At 35.9% G+C, this 18,036-nt stretch overlaps 3 protein-coding genes and 1 pseudogene across 5 annotated transcripts; all 4 read right to left on the reverse strand.

The window, feature by feature from the left end:
* Positions 1-266: 266 nt before the first annotated feature.
* Positions 267-4,485, reverse strand: LOC111788389 (THO complex subunit 5B). The gene is made up of 8 exons (XM_023668719.1): positions 4,086-4,485; positions 3,604-3,894; positions 2,747-3,083; positions 2,333-2,670; positions 1,952-2,208; positions 1,126-1,729; positions 910-1,044; positions 267-822 (listed from the first exon to the last, which is right to left on the reverse strand). Exons 1-8 carry the CDS (start codon positions 4,311-4,313, stop codon positions 556-558), a joined length of 2,457 nt encoding a protein of 818 aa, XP_023524487.1. The 5' UTR covers positions 4,314-4,485; the 3' UTR covers positions 267-555.
* Positions 4,486-5,174: 689 nt separating this feature from the next.
* On the reverse strand, positions 5,175-6,819 carry LOC111787587 (annotated as a pseudogene).
* A 921-nt stretch (positions 6,820-7,740) lies between these two features.
* On the reverse strand, positions 7,741-10,724 carry LOC111787588. Its single transcript, XM_023667603.1, has 5 exons — positions 10,409-10,724; positions 10,132-10,331; positions 9,621-9,654; positions 8,478-9,088; positions 7,741-8,186 (listed from the first exon to the last, which is right to left on the reverse strand). The coding sequence occupies exons 1-5, from the start codon at positions 10,722-10,724 to the stop codon at positions 7,896-7,898; spliced, it is 1,452 nt and encodes a 483-aa protein (XP_023523371.1). The 3' UTR covers positions 7,741-7,895.
* Positions 10,725-11,830: 1,106 nt separating this feature from the next.
* On the reverse strand, positions 11,831-17,896 carry LOC111787845. Of its 3 annotated transcripts, XM_023667912.1 has the most exons (10): positions 17,790-17,896; positions 17,249-17,456; positions 17,084-17,165; positions 16,664-16,798; positions 16,425-16,570; positions 15,563-15,754; positions 13,193-13,392; positions 13,045-13,078; positions 12,354-12,964; positions 11,831-12,278 (listed from the first exon to the last, which is right to left on the reverse strand). In XM_023667912.1, exons 6-10 carry the CDS (start codon positions 15,702-15,704, stop codon positions 11,988-11,990), a joined length of 1,278 nt encoding a protein of 425 aa, XP_023523680.1. In that variant the 5' UTR covers positions 15,705-15,754; positions 16,425-16,570; positions 16,664-16,798; positions 17,084-17,165; positions 17,249-17,456; positions 17,790-17,896; the 3' UTR covers positions 11,831-11,987. The 3 variants fall into 3 exon arrangements, with proteins under 3 accessions (XP_023523680.1, XP_023523679.1, XP_023523678.1); XM_023667911.1 differs by lacking the exon at positions 16,664-16,798; XM_023667910.1 differs by lacking the exons at positions 15,563-15,754; positions 16,425-16,570; positions 16,664-16,798; ... (1 more) ...; positions 17,249-17,456; positions 17,790-17,896 and adding an exon at positions 13,487-13,873.
* Positions 17,897-18,036: the final 140 nt, after the last annotated feature.

Below are 18,036 nucleotides of genomic sequence, written 5' to 3' on the forward strand. Positions count from 1 at the left end.
CTTATTTTTGTTTTTAAAATGTGACTAAGAATTCAATCAATACACCATATAACTAAACTGTAATTGTCGATAACCTACAACATTACGAGTTTCCAACGACATGAAAAAAGTGCGCCTATTTAGCACGTTGATCAGCTGCAGAGACTCAGGTACAGAGCAAACCTAATTTCCTTGGTGCCTGCCTGAAAGCTTCACCCCACTTTTCGAACTTCTGAATAACAGCCTCCAGAGCTGCATTTAAAATTTAGGGAATGGCAAGCCTGAAATTACATTTCCAAAGAGCCTATTTAATAGACCATCTCATATAAACAACTGCATTAGATGAAACAGATCAGTTTGGCTGATGATACTCAACCTGCAGGATTGGGCACACTTGTGACCACCCATGGCCATTACATGAATCAATATTTCAAATTTTCAATACTGAAGAAACTGGCCAAGAAACAATAATTTCGTTCTTCATCTTTTTCAGGCAGTCAGGTTCCCACAAAACTGTTCCCCCACCAGCAGAGTAACATAAGGCACATAATAATAATTTTAAGATCCTAAAAATTCTTAACAAGGATAGCCGGGAGCGCATTCAATGTCTTTCCAGGATATCATCTTCCTACGATCCCTTCCCCTAAATGACCTAGCATGTATACTACCACTAACAGGTTTGCATAATCCAACATCAATCACAAAACTACTCTTTTTCCTTTCAGAGGATCGGGATGCCTCACTGATGCAGTAGTTGAACAACATTTCAAGACAACAAATTTGATGAGACAATATATAGTTCTCCTGATCCAAAGGCAGCATCTTAAGTATATGGAGATTCACCTACAAAACAAGAAACAATGATCTACAATGTGAAAAATTACCAGGTCAACAACCAGTACCCATATTAAAACAAATTTTCCTCCTTACCTCAGCTTCCATGGCCCGAAGTTCATTATACCAATCAGAGTCATCACTCTCATCACGGTTTTCTTCAGAATTGATCGTGTAAAGATTCAAAGTAAAGAAAGGAGGCCTAAGAGGATACTCCATGCTGATTTTAATCTGCCATAATGTTATTGATCTAAATATTCAGAAACTCAATAAAAATAGTTTCTGTAAGAAAATTATTAAACAAAATGTTACCTTGGCTTGCAACTTAAGATTTTTGGCTGGTGAATCAGTGTTCCTGGTCATGACAAGGCAATATTCCTTGGACCCATAATCCATCCATGTCTTTCTTGTTATGTCGTTGGAAGGAATAGAAGCTACGTCATCTGCTGCAAGCTCAGTCTGCATTGGCTCATCCTGGTCGCTATCAACATCTAGCATCAACTCATAATCTTCATCATGTTTACTGAAACTTAGCATCCTAGAGTAATTGGTTTGAGGTGTAATGCTTTTGGAAATTAGAGTTAGCTGTTTAGAATGCTCAAGATTGGGTGTTCTTAAGGGAGTAGGTTGAGCATTATCTAAGATAGATGTAGATGAAACTAGAGCAGGAAGTTCCCCATCTTCCCTAGCACCGTCAATATCTTCTCTTGAAATGCCAGATTTTCCAAGCATATCAACATCTAAAGGATCCCGAACTTTCTCTTTCTCCATTATAGTCAAAGATGATTCCTGACTTTTAGCATAGCCTACGAGTGACCAACCTTGCAAAGAGCATGAAGGTTTATGTGAAGCCCATGGGACATTATCACATGTCAGAACTGGCCATTTGAGTTTTTCAAGCGAATCAAGCTGTTCCCTGTGAGTCAATAGAAAAAATCGAATTTCTCAATACAACAAAGTAAAAGTAAACATGGCATGCATAGCTTTCTTGAGAAAACATAATATTAGTCACAAATATAGAGCATGAAATTCCACAAACAAAAGATGATTGATTTGATCACTAAGCTACAAATCCATCTCCTATCGTTCTTCAAAATCATTTATTATCAACAACTTTGAATAGAAATCAATGACTCACACAAGAGCCAGCTGAGCCTTTTTACGAGAGCGCAATCTTTGCACAACTGTCTGTATGCGGTTTTGCTGACGATACATTGAGAGGCCTGATACAATATCACTTCTAACAGTTTCACCACTGGCAGATTCTTGTGCACTCACCAATGGCGGAAATTCTGGCAAAAAATCAATTCCAGCCAAATGTTGGGCCCACTTATAAGGTCGAGAGGTTCTCTTATCACTAAATGAAAGAGTTTCACGAACAACAAGTTTGGCTGACTGCATTATTTGAAAAAAGATAATACTTCATAGGAGTTCCCTTCTTTTTGGTTGAAAATCTAAGTTATGTTGGGGCAGGGTAGCAGAACAATCAAAACATAAACGGAAATTTCTGGATTTATACCTGATGAGGCAGCTCAAGGCCAGTGTCATCCGGGAACAAGTTGCATAAGATGTTATTCTCAGGTCCTTCATGAGATCCTTCAATCCCAACACAAATAATGTTCAACTTTGACAAGCATTCAAACTTCAGAGAAAGCAATTTCATTGACTTGGGTTCGCAAGTTTCATTGTCATAAATGTGAAGGATTATCTTTAGTGGATGAACTTGATATATCCCTGCATGCTCAATGTTCACCTTTGCTGGAATCTTCTTTGGCCGTTTTCTCCTCCTTTGGCCATCGTCATCTTCATCAGGGGCATCATCCTCCAACTTGAAGCTCTCAACATTGGTTGATGCACCTAAAATGTACAAATATTATCATATATGATAGAACTGTTTAACTAATGGTTGTCGAGAAAATAAACACCCAGGTACCAGCATCCTTATTCGCTTGATGGCGTGCAAAAGCTTGGGCATCTTTGACACTTCCTACTATCTCCAATTCAATATTTTCACCAAATGCTTCCTTTTGTGCCAAGAACTGTGAGTAGATTACATAAAGAGGAGGTGGAAGTAACTCTGCTAGCTGGTGTTGCTTTAATTTCTTTGTCTGCAACATCCCCAACTGATTCTGTACGGGCAAGGATGCCTTTTTCAAGGACTTGAGGTGTGAGGGAAGACTTGATAAGAATTTCTTTCTATTAGCAATGACTTCTTGAAGGCTTTTCTTATGTTGTTCAAGTTCATCTCGCCGTTTGCAAAGTTCTTTGCGCTGATAAAATGGTGGATATTAGCACACTGAAAAAAGATACACTTTCACAATAAAAATAAAAAAATAAATAATAAGAAGTTAAAATCAACCGTGTACGCCAAAGGTGGAGAATTGAAACTTTCAAATAAAAACCAAAAACATAAAAAGATGATGATAAACCATCATACACTCACTCATTCTCAAGAGGGGAAGTTCTAAGTTCAGGTATGAGGTAACTTTGAAGCCATTATTGAAATTATAATGTTAAGGGATTCTTTTAGAATTAGCCTAAGGGCACGCAAGCTAGCTTGAATACCCGCCATTGTTAAAAATAGTGCTCAAGTCGATGGAGTGCCCAACATATTTCTTAAAACCACAGAATTGACAAGAAGGAAGACAATGCATCCTCAATTTTTTGTAAATAACATGGAGCTATTGTTTTCATCATCCTAACAGACTTATCGGTGTCCCTAATTACCAGAAAGATTCTACATCCATGCTAATTAATTCAAAGAGACAATTACAATCAACAAAAGGCTACCTGGAAAAGCTCATAGTCAAGCCTCTGCAGCATCAGATTGTGCGCGCTGTCTTTTGACCTTATGGAGTTCTTAATATCCTCCTGTGCATCCCGGAAAAACTCATCCTCAGACACGAGTTCGATATCAGGATACTTTGATTTGAAGTCTTTACAGGCCTTTATTGCTTTAACATAGTGACTCTTTTCATACATCAAGTTGTTAAGTTGCAGCGTGGTGAAGTCTACTGGAGCTTTTGCTCGCTCTGTTTCAGCTTTCACCCGGTCCTCTTCCAGCAAAATAGAGCGGTTCGCCTGTGAGCAAAAATTATACCACCAGAGTCGTCACCAGCTGCAATTTGAAATGAAATCTACTACAACATGATTGAAATTCGTGGTGAAGCATAGCAAATTAGCAATGCAAAATAAAAGAAAAAACATTTCGAACCAATGAATCTAGGAACTAATCTAAAACCCTAAAATAGAGGGCGTGTAGAAATAAGAACCTGGCGAAGGGTTACGAAGTGAAGGAACATCTGCGTTACGAGTTCTCTGAGCTGAGTTTTTGGCTCGCCATGCTTCTTGATGGAGAGCATCTTGGTTACGATCTCCTCCACAGAACTCTTGCTCTCTCGCAGCATTTCGTAAGGCGATATTTTACCCGTTTCGCTCTCCTGCGGCGGGGGCTCGGTCTCGTCTTCTATGAGCATTCCCTCCTCTATCTCCTCGTCCATCTCCGCAGATTATCGCCCCCCTGATCCAGTCGCCCGCTATGCTCCGGTCCGCGCTGAAGCAGCACAGTGAGAAAACAGCGAGGCTATCGACCTATTAGCGAATTGGCGCGACGATCGGCCGCACGACGGGCGGATTATTTATCGTCTCTCTCTTTTGGGCTACAAAACATTGAACTTTTTTGGTGTTTTTTTCTACGCTATAAATATAAGATTGAAAATTGATAGATTTATCAGACCATTTTAAATTTTTGTTGAAGTTAATTTATTATTGTTTTTATTATTACTATTATTATTATTAAGATGGTAAAAAAAAGAATTGAGAAAAAAGCCTATTTTTATTGCCATTTTCCATTTTCATTAATCCCCTCGAGAAATTCCATCCAAATTTCTCTATTCAGTTTCATTAAACATGTTTGACATAATAATTTATAATTACATAGTTGAATAAGAAATATTACATGTATTTATTGGATAAGAATATAGTATAAGCTTCAATAACTTCAGATTTTTTTTCATGAATTTTGTTGCATAATAGTTGTTAACTGTATTTTGGCTTTTGAAATAAAAAATTATATGAATTAAGTAAAGTTATTGGTTCAAATTTATCATAATTAAATTACTTTTAAAAAAAAAAAATAGAAACTTCAAATTCACAACTTCAAAAAACTCAACTCACAAGCTTATCAAACTCAAGCTTTAGAATTCAACGCTACTCAACACCCCAAACACTAACCTATAAAACTCGGTATTCCAAACACGAATTTTCTAAACTTTGACTTTAAAACTCACACAACTAAACCCCCGAAGACTAACTTATTAACTCCTATTTCATAACCCAACTCAGCTCCGTGTCCATATATTCTAGTCATCTTCGATATCATCGCCAACAATCAGGTCCTCAACCTTATAAGGCACATTTAATTTCCCCAAACGGGTGGAGTTAACATAATTCACTGGAAAATGAGCTGTGAATCCTGGAATAAATAGCCCAACCACCCTTGCTGCTGTCATTAGAAAACTCTCCCAGTAATCAAAACCCTTCACTAATGGGATTATGAAACTCATTATGAGCTCGCACCATGCACTAAAATACTTGGGTATCACCCATAGCACCGAGAAATAGTTCTTGTTTGGCTGCTCCCTCACAATCTGCACCATTGAAGTAGACACACCGACCAAAGTGTTTGTATCGGAAAATAATGCAATCAAAAGGAACTCTAGGCACCAAATCACTCGAGTAAACATATCTATAATATTTGAACCCATATTGTTGGACACTGTTTACCATAAACTTAGCGAATCGTCGGTCACCAACTCTAGGCTGGCCGTACGTGTAAACGGCTTGCAACTTCTCCAAAACTGTTGTCTCCTCATGCATGCTCAACAAAGTGACAAATAAGGTGGCCAACGCGCCGCCCAAACTATGGCCCGTGATGATGAATCTTGCCTTGTCGTTGGCTTTGGCAATGTCTCTAAGTTTTTGGCGGAGGGTGTAATATGCGAACTCATGTTGGGGTCTAGTAAGCTCTTTGGGCCAGCCGGTGACCTTTTGAAGGCCGAGGGCTTTCATGAAGCCACTATGGATGCGACCTACGCCCGTGATGTCGTACCAGGAGATGTCCGCGTCGACCTGCCAATCGTATGAGTCCAGTGGGGAGGTGCCCCTAAATGCTACCACTATTACGTTTGAGTTGTCTGTGGCTGTGTTCTCAAACATGAAGGCTTGTGTCGTGGCTTTACCTTGAAAGTCTGAAAATTTTAAGATTAAAACAAAAAAAAACCAAACAAGTCGAAAAATTTAAGGTAAATCTTATGCGAATCACACGACTCCACCACTATAGTTACAATAATAATAAATCCATAGTGGTTTTAAATTTTTTTAATCACTTGAATTATAATTAATTCTCCACGTGTAGTTAATTAATATTGCTCCAGACTAAGACCCATTCAATTAATTATAAAACAATATTAATAATCTAATTATGATCACTTAATCATAAGTTCAAAGTCTTACCATTCCAGAAATCAAAGAAACCGAGAAATTTCATCTGCAAGAGGGAGAGAAGTAATTAAATTTTAGATTTTTTTTTTCTATTTTAATTAAAGTTCAAAATTTATATATTTTATTTGTTAACTAATATTTACCTTCCAACGATCATTTACTACAAATTCGATAAAGGATTCGGATTCATAGGCGACCTTGGCAGCCATCATAGTTAAGTCGCCATAGTATCTAAACCGGTTGGCTGGTAGTATGGACGAGTCCAAATCTCTTCTCCAATCAGAAAATCCCGCTAGAGATCTGTAGTCCGGTGAATGTTCGTTAGGTTTCGCCAATTTCCTTCCTACACAAAGACAAACAGTAATATAGTATAAGAGTCATGCCCTAAACTTAGTCATATCAATAGAATCCTCAAATGTAAGGACTCTAAAAGAAAAAGGAGTCGAGCCTTAATTAAGGGGAGACGTACTTTGTTCGAGAGGAGGTGTTAGATGAAAGACCCATATTGACTAATTTAAAGAATGATCGTGTGTTCGTAATCAAGAAATACTCTCTTCATTCGTTTGAGGCCTCTTGGGAAGCCCAAATCAAAGCCATGAGAGCTTATGCTCAAAATTTGGCTTTATGGGAGCTTTAGTATCATATAACTTCTACTAAATTCATATGATTGTTTTAGAAATGATAGGTTAAGTTTGTAACCCAAAGTTTGATTTATATAACATGAAAGTAGTTAAATTAGAATTCTAGCCTTTGCTTAAAAAATGTTATTTTTAAAAAATGGTTTTAAAGTATTATTCAACCTACCAATCCTTCCAATTCAAACCTTCTCCCCCAAGTATGCCATAATTTATTGTTTTAAGGGAAAAAACGGCAAATTTTATTAATTTTTATCTTAAAATTTTAATAAATTGTAACGCATTTTATTTTTATTTTTATTTATAATTGATTGCAATATTTATCGCTCAATTATATATATATTCCATAATTTTTAATTAGAAACTATAATTCAACTTAATAAAAAACAAAAATTGGACCTTATTGAACAAGGAATTAAACGCCTGAACCTACCCTCTTAGGATATTAATGAATGAATGAATATTCTAAGAGGGTATTTATTCATTCATCAATATATATATATATATAGGGTAGGGTAGGATAGGGTTCAGGCGTCTAATTCGTTGTTCAGCAAGGTCTAATTTCAATTTTTTATTAAGTTGAATTATAATTTCTAATTAAAAATTCTAGAATATTTTAGGTTATTATAGGAATGAGTTTAATTTTTGTTTCATAAACAATTAATTTGATGTATTTTCCATAAAATTTCACAACCTCGAAATAAGGTTGTAATTCAAGCTATAAATATAAATATAGCTATCATACACACTTAAATATGTAAGTAAACAAGTTTAGTGGGGATGGATATCCTTAAATTGTCAATCATACTCTATAATTTAATTTTACTATCCTTTCAATTATAGTGTCACGAAATTTATTAATTTATATTTATATATTTTTTTTCTTCCTTTTAGGTACTTCCCAAACTTTCTAATATTAACTTACAATCATGTTGTTCATATGATCTAGTAGTCGCCTTCGATATCATCTTCAAGAATTGGGTCTTCAACCTCGTCGAGTTCCTTTAATTTTCCCAAACGAATCGAGTTAACATAGTTCAATGGAAAATGAGCTGCAAGTCCGGGAATAATTAGTCCAACTATCCTTGCTGCACTCATTAGCAAACTCTCGTAGTAGTCAAAACCCCACACTAATGGGGTTATGAAACTCCTTACGAGCTCCCACCATGCACTTAAATACTTGGGTATCACCCATAGCAACGAGAAGTAGTTCTTGTTTGGCTGCTCTTTCACAATCTGCACCCAAAACAAAAAAAACAAAAAAATTAAGAAGGGGATCTCACGACCCAAGTCCACTGCTAATAGACATATTATCTATTTTGACTCATTACATATCGCCGTCAGTCTCACAATTTTAAAATACGTTGACACCCTGAAATGTTTAGTTTTCCACTCCAACTCAGGTAAGATCTCATTTTAAGTAATTGATTTTTGTAAGAGTTATATAGAAAAATTAATTTTATTTAAAAAAATTATAAGTTATTGGGGGAAAAGAGAGAAGGATAGAGAAAGTAGGTTTGTTCTTACCCTCCCTTTGTAGAGGCTGTTGAAATAGATAGATCTAGCGAAGTGTTTGTATTTGAAAATGACGCCATCAGAAGGAATTCTAGGCACCAAGTCACTCGAGTAAACATATCTGTAATACTTGAAGCCATATTTTTGGACACTGTTTACCATAAACTCAGCAAACCGTCGGTCGCCAACTCTGGGCTGGCCGTACGTGTAAACGCCTTGCAACTTCTCCAAAACTGCGGTCTCGTCATGCATGCTCAACAAAGTGACAAATAAGGTGGCCAACGCGCCGCCCAAACTGTGGCCCGTGATGATGAATCTTGCCTTGGCGTTGGCTTTGGCAATGTCTCTGAGTTTTTGGCGGAGGGTGTAATATGCAAAGTCATGTTGGGGTTTGGTAAGCTCCTTGGGCCAGCCAGTGGCCTTTTGAAGGCCGAGGGCTTTCATGAAGCCGCTGTGGATGCGGCCTACGCCTTCGATGTCGTACCAAGAGAAGTCGGCGTCGACCTGCCAGTCGTATGTGTCGAGTGGAGAGGTGCCTCTGAATGCTATCACTATTATGTTTGGGTCGTCTGTGGCTGTGTTCTGAAACATGAAAGCTTGAGTCGTAGCTTTACCTTGAAAGTCTGGAAAATTTGACACAAAACTTAGTTACACAAAGTTTCCATTTTTAAACATTCTTAATCAGACAATTTTCAAATTTCAATTTTTTTTAAAAAAATAAGGAAATTAAAGGGAAAATTTAAGGTAAAATCTACGTTGAAGACAAATGTTGTCATTAAAAATTGACTTGTTCAAAAGAGTTGCCAATTATAATTTCCAACATGTTAGTCTTTCTTGTTGGGCAGATTTGCCAAATAAAGTTAAAAATTAGGCTTCGTTGATGTTAATAATAATAAATAATAATAATAATTATTATTATAATAATAATAAAATTAGGCTTCGAATCACACGACTCCATCCACTATTCATATTCCACACAGGCATTTGTCAATAATAAATAATAATAATAATAATCATAATTAATCCTCCACTAAACCAACGTGCAATTATTTAATATTGCTCCATTTGAATTATTCAGGTTAAGACCCACTTAATTAATTATAAAAACAATGCTAATCTAATTATGACCACTTAATCACACGTTCAAAGTCTTACCATTCCAAAAATTGAAGAAACCAAGCAACTTCATCTGCAAGAGGGAGAAGAATAATTAAATTTTTGTTTTATTATTTTTTCTTTAATCAAAGTTTCAAATTTTATATTTTGTTCTTTGGAATGGTACAATATTGTTCACTTTAAGCATAAACTTTCATGTCTTTGGTTTGCGTTGCGTTTTCCGAAACGAGCTCATATCAATAGAGATATATTTTTTACCTATAAACCCACCATCATTCCCTAAATTATCTAATGTGGGACTCCATCTCAATAATCCTTAACAATCCTATTTTTGAACAAAATACACTATAGAGCGTTACTGAGGCCTATGGAGCCCTCAAACAATCTCCTCTTAACCGAGGCTCGACTCCTTTCTTTGGAGTCTTCGAACAAAGTACACCATTTGTTCGACACATGAGTAACTTTTGACTACAGTTTTGAGGTTAACAATTTCTTTGTTCAATCGAGAATTCTATTGACATGATTAAATTAAGGAAGAACGAATGTTTACCTTCCAACGATCATTTACGACAGATTGGACAAAGGGTTTGGATTCGTAGGCGATTTTGGCAGCCATTATAGTGAGACCACCATAGTATCTAAACGTGTCGTGGAGGGGTATGGAGGAGTCCAAATCTGTTCTCCAATCAGCAAATCCCAGCACCGACGTGTATTCCGATGAATCTTCATTAGGTTTCACCAATCCCTTTCCTACACAAACCTCAAACCCTAAATAAGAACTCGAAGAAACGGGTAAACATGATGGTTAGCCACGCATACTCAAATACCTTTGAGAATTTTAGATAAGAGGCCAAGAATGCCGCCGTTAAAGGAGATGAAGTTGAAGAGGTTAACGAGGAAGGAGTCTAGTTTGGCGAGAGGAGTGGCGGCGGCGGCGAGGATAATCTGCAGCAGGACGGAGATGAAGATGGACCATCGATCTGTGAAGTTGTTGAATGAATCTTCATAGCCTTTTGGACAATCGATGAATTTTGTTTTTCGAAGACCAAAGGGAAGTAGGAATAGAAACAGATCGAGAAGTTTAGCATTGTCGGGCTTCAGTATCATATAATTTTTGCTAAATTCACACTCTTTCCAAACCATTTTTCTCTTCTTTCAAATCAGAAATGGAAAGATGATATGGTTTTTTAAGGAAGGATAAGTTTAATTTATATAACATAAAAATTTGTAAATTACAATTTTCGCCTTTAGTGGAATTTTTTAATAATTTTTTAAATGGTTTTAAAGTATCGTTGACTTCATTCGGCTGCTGGTTAGAGCTATTAGAATCTTCCCATGGAGATAATTTTTGGAGTATTGATTTGACCATTTCCTCTCTCTCTCTCTCATATTATTGCTTTGAGGTCCAATTCATGAGTGGTTGAGTTGACGAGTTGAGTTAAAAAATATGGCAGCGAGCTAAACTCTCATGATATAGTAAAGGGAGGATATTATGAGGAACCGTGCGGATGAAGAGAGACCATTACATTTGGTTCGGAGGGGATATATTAGACTAACCGTAGACTTGGTAAATTCATGGGGTGAACGTGTAAATTTGCTTTCTTAAACTAAATATATTAATTATTATTTTTTGAATTTTATTTTAATACGTAGTCAATGTAATGTTTTTCCAGCTTAAATCCAACCTAACACAGGGAATACTTACAATATTTGAAAAATTGAATGACCGAAAATTAAAATTCCAACATAAATGGGTGGTTGAGAATAATTAAAAGGGTAAAATTGAGAGTCAGATTGGAAGCTCATTCTTTTGGTTTTTTGAGGTTGTCTCCCACGTGCCGTGATCTGGACGCCCACGTGATCTTTGCAGGCTATTTTGAAGAAGCCACCGTGAATATCTTGTTGTTGAAGATGTATATGAATTGGGTAATAAATATCTATTGGGTCCATCATTTCCTATGAATATCCTTATCAATTTCATTGCTTGCCTACTTTGAAGCCCGAAAAGGCCACTTGAATTTTGCTACCGACCGTTGCTTCTCCATCATTGCTGCTACCAACCCTGCTTCTGCTACTCTATTCACCACAGATGTTTAGTAGGGTCGAGAGAATAGTCTCACATTGATTAATTAAAAAAAATTATAAATTCATAAATTATAAATACTAGTTACGAAGTTTTTTGGAAAAGCTAAAAGTAAAGTCACGAAAGTTTATTCTCAAAGTAGATAATATCGTGATATCATGGACATCGTAATTCGTAACCCAATATAAAACTTAAAAAATATAACATTTTATTCCATATTTTTTACATGGAAGACACTTAGTTCAAATACCAAATTTATAATTTTATTTTATTTTAGTTACTTTCCAAACTTTCTTAACTTATAATCATGTTCTCCATATGTTCTAGTCGTCGCTTTCGACATCATCTTCATGAATTGGGTCATCAACCTCATTGGGTGCCTTTAATTTTCCCAAACGAGTTGAGTTAACATAATTCACTGGAAAATGAGCGGCGAATCCTGGAACAAACAGTCCAACCATCCTTGCTGCAATCATTATCAAACTCTCGTAGTAATCAAAACCCCACACTAATGGGGTTATGAAACTCCTTATGACCTCCCACAATGCAGTTAAATACTTGGGTATCACCCATTGCAACGAGAAGTAGTTCTTGTTTGGCTGATCCTTCACCATCTGCACCCAAAAAAAAATAACACATGAATATCATTCTGAAAAAAGAGGGCAAAGAAAAAGTTGGTTTGTTCTTACTCTCCCTTGGTACAAACTGTTGAAATAGATAGATCTACCGAAGTGTTTGTATTTGAAACCGATGCCACCATAAGGAATTCTAGGCACCAAATCACTCGAGTAAACGTATCTGTAATATTTGAAGCCATAATTTTGGACAGTGTTTACCATAAACTCAGCAAACTGTCGGTCGCCAACTCTGGGCTGGCCGTAGGTGTAAACACCTTGCAACTTCTTCAATATTGTTTTCTCCTCATGATAGCTCAACATAGTGACAAATAAGGTGGCCAATGCGCCGCCCAAACTATGGCCTGTGATGATAAATCTTGCCTTGTCGTTGGATTTGACAATATCTCTTAGTTTTTGGCGGAGGGTGTAATATGCAAAGTCATGTTGGGGTTTGGAAAGCTCCTTGGGCCATCCTGTGGCCTTCTGAAGGCCGAGGGCTTTCATGAAGCCGCTGTGGATGTGGCCTACGCCTTCAATATTGTACCAAGATAAGTCAGTGTCGACCTGCCAGTCGTATGTGTCGAATGGGGAGGTGCCTCTGAATGCTATCACTATTATGTTTGGATCGTTTGTGGCTGTGTTCTGAAACATGAAGGCTTGAGTTGTCGCTCTGTTCTGAAAGTCTGAAGAATTTGAAACAATTTTCAACTTTCACCTCCAAAAATTGAATTATGACCACATAATCACAAGTTCAAAGTCTTACCATTCCAGAAATCAAAGAAACCGAGAAATTTCATCTGCAAGAGGGAGAGAAGTAATTAAATTTTAGATCTTTTTTTTCTATTTTAATAGAAAGTTATCTATTTCTTGTTCATAATATAGAATGAACAACAATTGAAGTTATTGTCTACCTTCCAACGATCATTTACAACAGATTGAACAAAGGGTTCGGATTCATAGGCGATTTTGGCAGCCATCATAGTTAGGCCACAATAATATCTGAACTTATCGTGGGGTTGTATGGACAAGTCCAAGTCTCTTCTCCAATCAGTAAATCCCACCAACGATGTGTAGTACGGTGACTTTTTGTTCGGCTTCACTGGTGCTTTTCCTACGCAAAGACATTAAATATAGAAATGTAATAATGAAGATAAGAACTCAGAGAAATTAGTAAAGATGATGGTTAGCCATGCATGCAAAAATACCTTTAAAAATGTTAGATAAGAGGCCAAGAATGCCACCATTAAAGGAGATGAGGTTTAAGTACTTAACGAGAAAGGCGTCTAATTTGGCGAGACCAGGAGCAATAGCAATGAGGAAAAGCTGCAGTAGAATGTAGAAGAAGATAAAGACTCGATCTTTGAAGTTTTTGTATGAATCTTCATTACTCTCTGAACAATGTATGAACTTTGTTTTTTTGTAAGCAGTAGGATGTAGGAATAGAAGCAGATCGATCAGTTTCACGTTGTCGAGCTTTAGTATAAGAAAACTTTTACTAAACTTATGTTCCGTTGAATCCATTTCCTTTTTGTTTCAAACGAAAATGGAAAGACGATATGGTCGTTTTAGAAATGATATGTTAAGTTTGCAACCCAAAATTTGATTTATATAACACAAAAACAGTTAAATTACTATTTTAGCCTTTACTAGATTTTTTTAATAAAAAAAAAAATGGTTCTAAAGATTGACTTTATTTCTCGTTACTCTTTTTTATTATTATTAGAAATGATGTATGAATGCGGTTGAAATTTATCAATTCAAACATTTACCCAAAAGTTTAAGACTTCTAATAAAGTCAAATTTATCATAAATTTTATTAATTTTTATCCTAAATTTTATTAAATTGCATCTTAAGTTTGGATAACTCTTATATTTTTATCTTATTAAAAACTGTTTGCAATTCGAACAATCACTTGAAAAAGTAAAGCATTTTCCTGTGTATTTAATAAATTTAAAAACATGTTTAAATGTAATAGATAAAACTCCAAAAAAAAAAAAAAAAAGTGTTTGAACTTTTTCTTTTTTGAAATTTTTTAGTTTTAGAAGAGTTACTAAATAGTCGGGATAAATATTACAATTACTATTAGTCTACTTTCTTTTTGAAAAAAAAAAAAAAAAAACTTTAATGTGTTATGACCCTTTTCTCACTCTTATTATTACTGCACGCAAGCTCTTCGCGTGAGAAACATGTAAAATGCTTTTTTTTTAAATTGAATAATAAGCAAATAACTACCTTCTCCCTCTTATTCTTTCAAGGAAAAGACAGAAAAAAGAACAAAGAAAATGGAATTCTACGATAAACCTTGTCGGTTACCAAGTATTAGATTCTTTTCCTCACCTTGAGTTTTCATCCGAGTTAATAAGTATCGAATTCAATTTCACTTAACTTACACATTTGATGAAAAATATGAAATAAAAAAGAGACCAAATAGGAGAATAGATAAGCTCAAGAACTTTTTTATTAACTTATTTGGTCTCTTACCAAATAAGAGACCAAATCTGTTAGCCTAAGCTCTACAATCTAACAGATTTAAGCTTCAGACAAAAGATAAAGAAAGAATGAAAGGAAAAGAAGTGGACCTAAGGGAAGGTTGTAGCTCAAGTTGTTAAGTTGTGCATTCCTTTCTTTGTGTTTTTCTTTAAGGGGTTAAACTTCCTTAAGAGAGACATGAGAATTATTGGCGGATGGTTGGGTGGGAGTCCCATAATAATTAATTAAGGGGATGGTCATAAGCTTATAAGTAAGGAATACATTTTCATTGGCATGAAGCCTTTTAGAAAAATCAAAAGCAAAGTCACGAAAATTTATGCTCAAAGTGAAAAATATCTCACGATGGTGGAGGTTTGTGATTATTAAGAAAGGAAATAGAGGAAAGAAGGTTTATTGGCGTTGTTGGAACTCAAGAAGCATCAAAAGAAAGACATTTGGAGAAGGAAGAAAGCAAAGGGAAAGGTTGGAATTGGTTCCTGGGTGTGTTGAGTCGTTTTTATGTACAAATCCTATTTGTTAAGTATTCTGAAGTCACCCGACTAAGTTGTCAACCCCTTTGAATATTAAGTTCCTTCACCACCTAAAAAGGAGATGTGTGGCTGGTTGAAGTTTTGAAAAAGTAATACTATTTATTGTAAAAAGTTGTCTATCCCTTTTAATATTTAGAGGAAGACTTAACCTTTGATGTCAAGTGTAAAATATCTAAATGAAACTTGACAAGAATATGGATAAAATGATTAAAAAAAAAACAATAAATAAAAGATAAAAAAGATCAAAGATAAAAACAGACCTCTGATTTGACAATGAGCCGAGAATATGCAGTCCACAATCACTGCTGGATGGGCTTTTAGCATTGAGCGCAGCGGTGTATATTTTCCCATCTCTACCACCACCCTTGAGGACATGTTCCTCGGGACCCATAGCAATTGCATCAATGATTAAAAATATGATATTTCTTAATAGTTTCCCATAAGCTCCACACCTAGAAAAGACAAGTCGACATACAACATATCACTCAAAATTTGACTAGTCGGAAGAAAACTTAATATGAGAGAAGTAGGATAGGAAAGTGGTAATTATAAACAATTCAAAATTTTCATGAACATTTAGAATTGAAACATAACTGCATCCTAAAACTTCTTGGATATATCAAAAAAGAAGTTGATGACCTTGATGCAGTTTCAGCAAGAACTTTTTTATAAGTACGATACTAGTTCTCACCTACAATCTAGAACTAATTTCTCAAAATTTTCTTCACTGATTGTCACCGTGTCAAGTACACCAACTTTAGTAGATAAACACATAAGGAATGATAATGATTAACACAGACATTTGTTTTTTGTTTTTTAATACCTAGCGTGCATATTTGGAATACTTATGCCTGTACACATTTGATATATCGCACATGGCATCTAAAGACACTAAAATCCTAGAATGGAATGTAACCAAACCTTAAAAGTCAAGCTGCAGTAATTGCAAGAAAGTGCAATTCACCAAGTCAATTCAATTAAACAGCCAATTCAAATACTTAACTGGCAAAGATAAATAAATTAAAAACCAAAGATATCGTAAAACTAATTCATTCACCAAAGTGTAAAGCCCATCAGCACAAAATTATATTATTAACGTTGAAGTTCAATAGAGTGCCGAACCTCACAAGTACGATCCACAGAGGAAGAGATTATAATAGCATTGGATCCTCCATAGCCAACGACAATATCAGTAAACAGGGAATTATGCCCAGTGAAACTATGCATACAAATGTTTTGCTTCCCTTTGCCATCGATCATCAAATACTCTGTTATAAACATGTTTGAGAAAACTTTCAATTAGTGACAATAATATCTAAGTAGACACACAGGTGCGACTGCAGGATGAAAATTTTTTATACGTTAGAAAGGACCAAACTATAGCGCAGCCATCTTCAGAACCAGAAATTAGCAGGGAGTCGGATCATTCTCTTGTGAGTTCCCACGTCGGTTGGAGAGAGGAACAAAACATTTCTTATATGGGTGTGAAAATCTCTCTGTAAAAGACGTGTTTTAAAATCGTGAGACTGACAGTAATACGTGCAAAAGCGGACAATATTTGCTAGCTGTAACTGCCCTATAATGAGCCAGCCATTTGCTAAGCAGTCTAACTCTCAAAGCGTGCAGCAACAACATGCCTGCTTATACTACAGCTAAGAATGTGCAACTGCCTACTAATATAATGAGAGGACAAATGTAGTTTTCCACAGTTAAGAAATCTCAGAAATCGATGCCACAACATTATGTTACTTTTTACTTTCAGAAAATAAATCAAACTTTACCTCCAACGATATATGTAGCCTCATTGCAGGAAGCCAAGGCCATTATTGGTTCAGCCGGGAAGCTATTAACTTCTTCTTGAGGCTGCACGGAGAAAAATTAATTGAGCACACTATTGGGGAACAGACGATGGACTTTGTTACACTTACACTCACAATAACTATTACCTTAATCCAAGACCAGCAGAGAATGGAGCCTGAGATGGCAGCAGGATCTCGTAGTTGAGAGCTTGCAAGAAACCTCTCACCAGCACAAACAAGACCATGTGCGAAAGAAGCGACCACTGGTACCATTGTGACTTGCAATTTCCTTAGAATATGCTAGATCTCCTCTTCGCAACAAGGATAATAGGATCTCAACTACAATTTACACGTCCTGTTGTTTGAACAGATAGGATTAGGACAACTAGGTGTCGAAACGAATCATTCGATCTCGATTTCCATTCAGACAGGTGTGCTTACTAAATAATCAACAGGTTAAAGAGCATAGACATAAGTTGAAGCATCGAGACATTACGAATTAGATTTTACGCCAAAAACACCACAACAACAGTCCAATGTGCTTCAACGCCAATCAATGGCGAACGGCACAGTGTTGTGCGTTCACAGTGGGATGCATAGAACACATTAATAAAAAATTCACATTCCATTCAAAGTGTCTCAACGAATCTCAGTAGACACAGAGAGAGAGAGAATGAAGATTACTTACTCGTTATCGAAAGAGGACTGATGAGCGGGAGCGAGTACGAGCGCGGCAACGGCAACATAGGAGAAAGAGAGGGAGATTGGGTTCACTGCGCTTTTATACCCATTCCTTCTTCTCGTTGAATTTGAAAGATTTCACTTTCTTCAAAAATACTATAGAAAATAAAACAATATTTATCAAATAAATTTTTATGCCTTTTAAGTCTCATGCCAGACGTTTGTAAATAATATTATTTTTACTTTTTTTATTT

This window comes from Cucurbita pepo, chromosome LG02 (assembly GCF_002806865.2).
Source record: "Cucurbita pepo subsp. pepo cultivar mu-cu-16 chromosome LG02, ASM280686v2, whole genome shotgun sequence".
Lineage (NCBI taxonomy): Eukaryota > Viridiplantae > Streptophyta > Magnoliopsida > Cucurbitales > Cucurbitaceae > Cucurbita > Cucurbita pepo.

Coding starts and splice junctions, on each gene's coding strand:
- LOC111787845 (XM_023667910.1), bottom strand. CDS start 13,802: ATGGATTCAACGGAACATAAGTTTAGTAAAAGTTTTCTTATACTAAAG. Junction 13,079..13,192: donor TTGTAAATGATCGTTGGAAG/GTAGACAATAAC, acceptor TCCCTCTTGCAG/ATGAAATTTCTCGGTTTCTT. Junction 12,965..13,044: donor TTTCTTTGATTTCTGGAATG/GTAAGACTTTGA, acceptor CAAATTCTTCAG/ACTTTCAGAACAGAGCGACA.
- LOC111788389 (XM_023668719.1), bottom strand. CDS start 4,313: ATGGACGAGGAGATAGAGGAGGGAATGCTCATAGAAGACGAGACCGAG. Junction 3,084..3,603: donor TTGACTATGAGCTTTTCCAG/GTAGCCTTTTGT, acceptor CCATTTTATCAG/CGCAAAGAACTTTGCAAACG. Junction 823..909: donor TTCGGGCCATGGAAGCTGAG/GTAAGGAGGAAA, acceptor CTTGTTTTGTAG/GTGAATCTCCATATACTTAA.
- LOC111787588 (XM_023667603.1), bottom strand. CDS start 10,724: ATGGTTTGGAAAGAGTGTGAATTTAGCAAAAATTATATGATACTGAAG. Junction 10,332..10,408: donor CTTATCTAAAATTCTCAAAG/GTATTTGAGTAT, acceptor AGGTTTGTGTAG/GAAAGGGATTGGTGAAACCT. Junction 9,089..9,620: donor TTTCTTCAATTTTTGGAATG/GTAAGACTTTGA, acceptor CAAATTTTCCAG/ACTTTCAAGGTAAAGCTACG.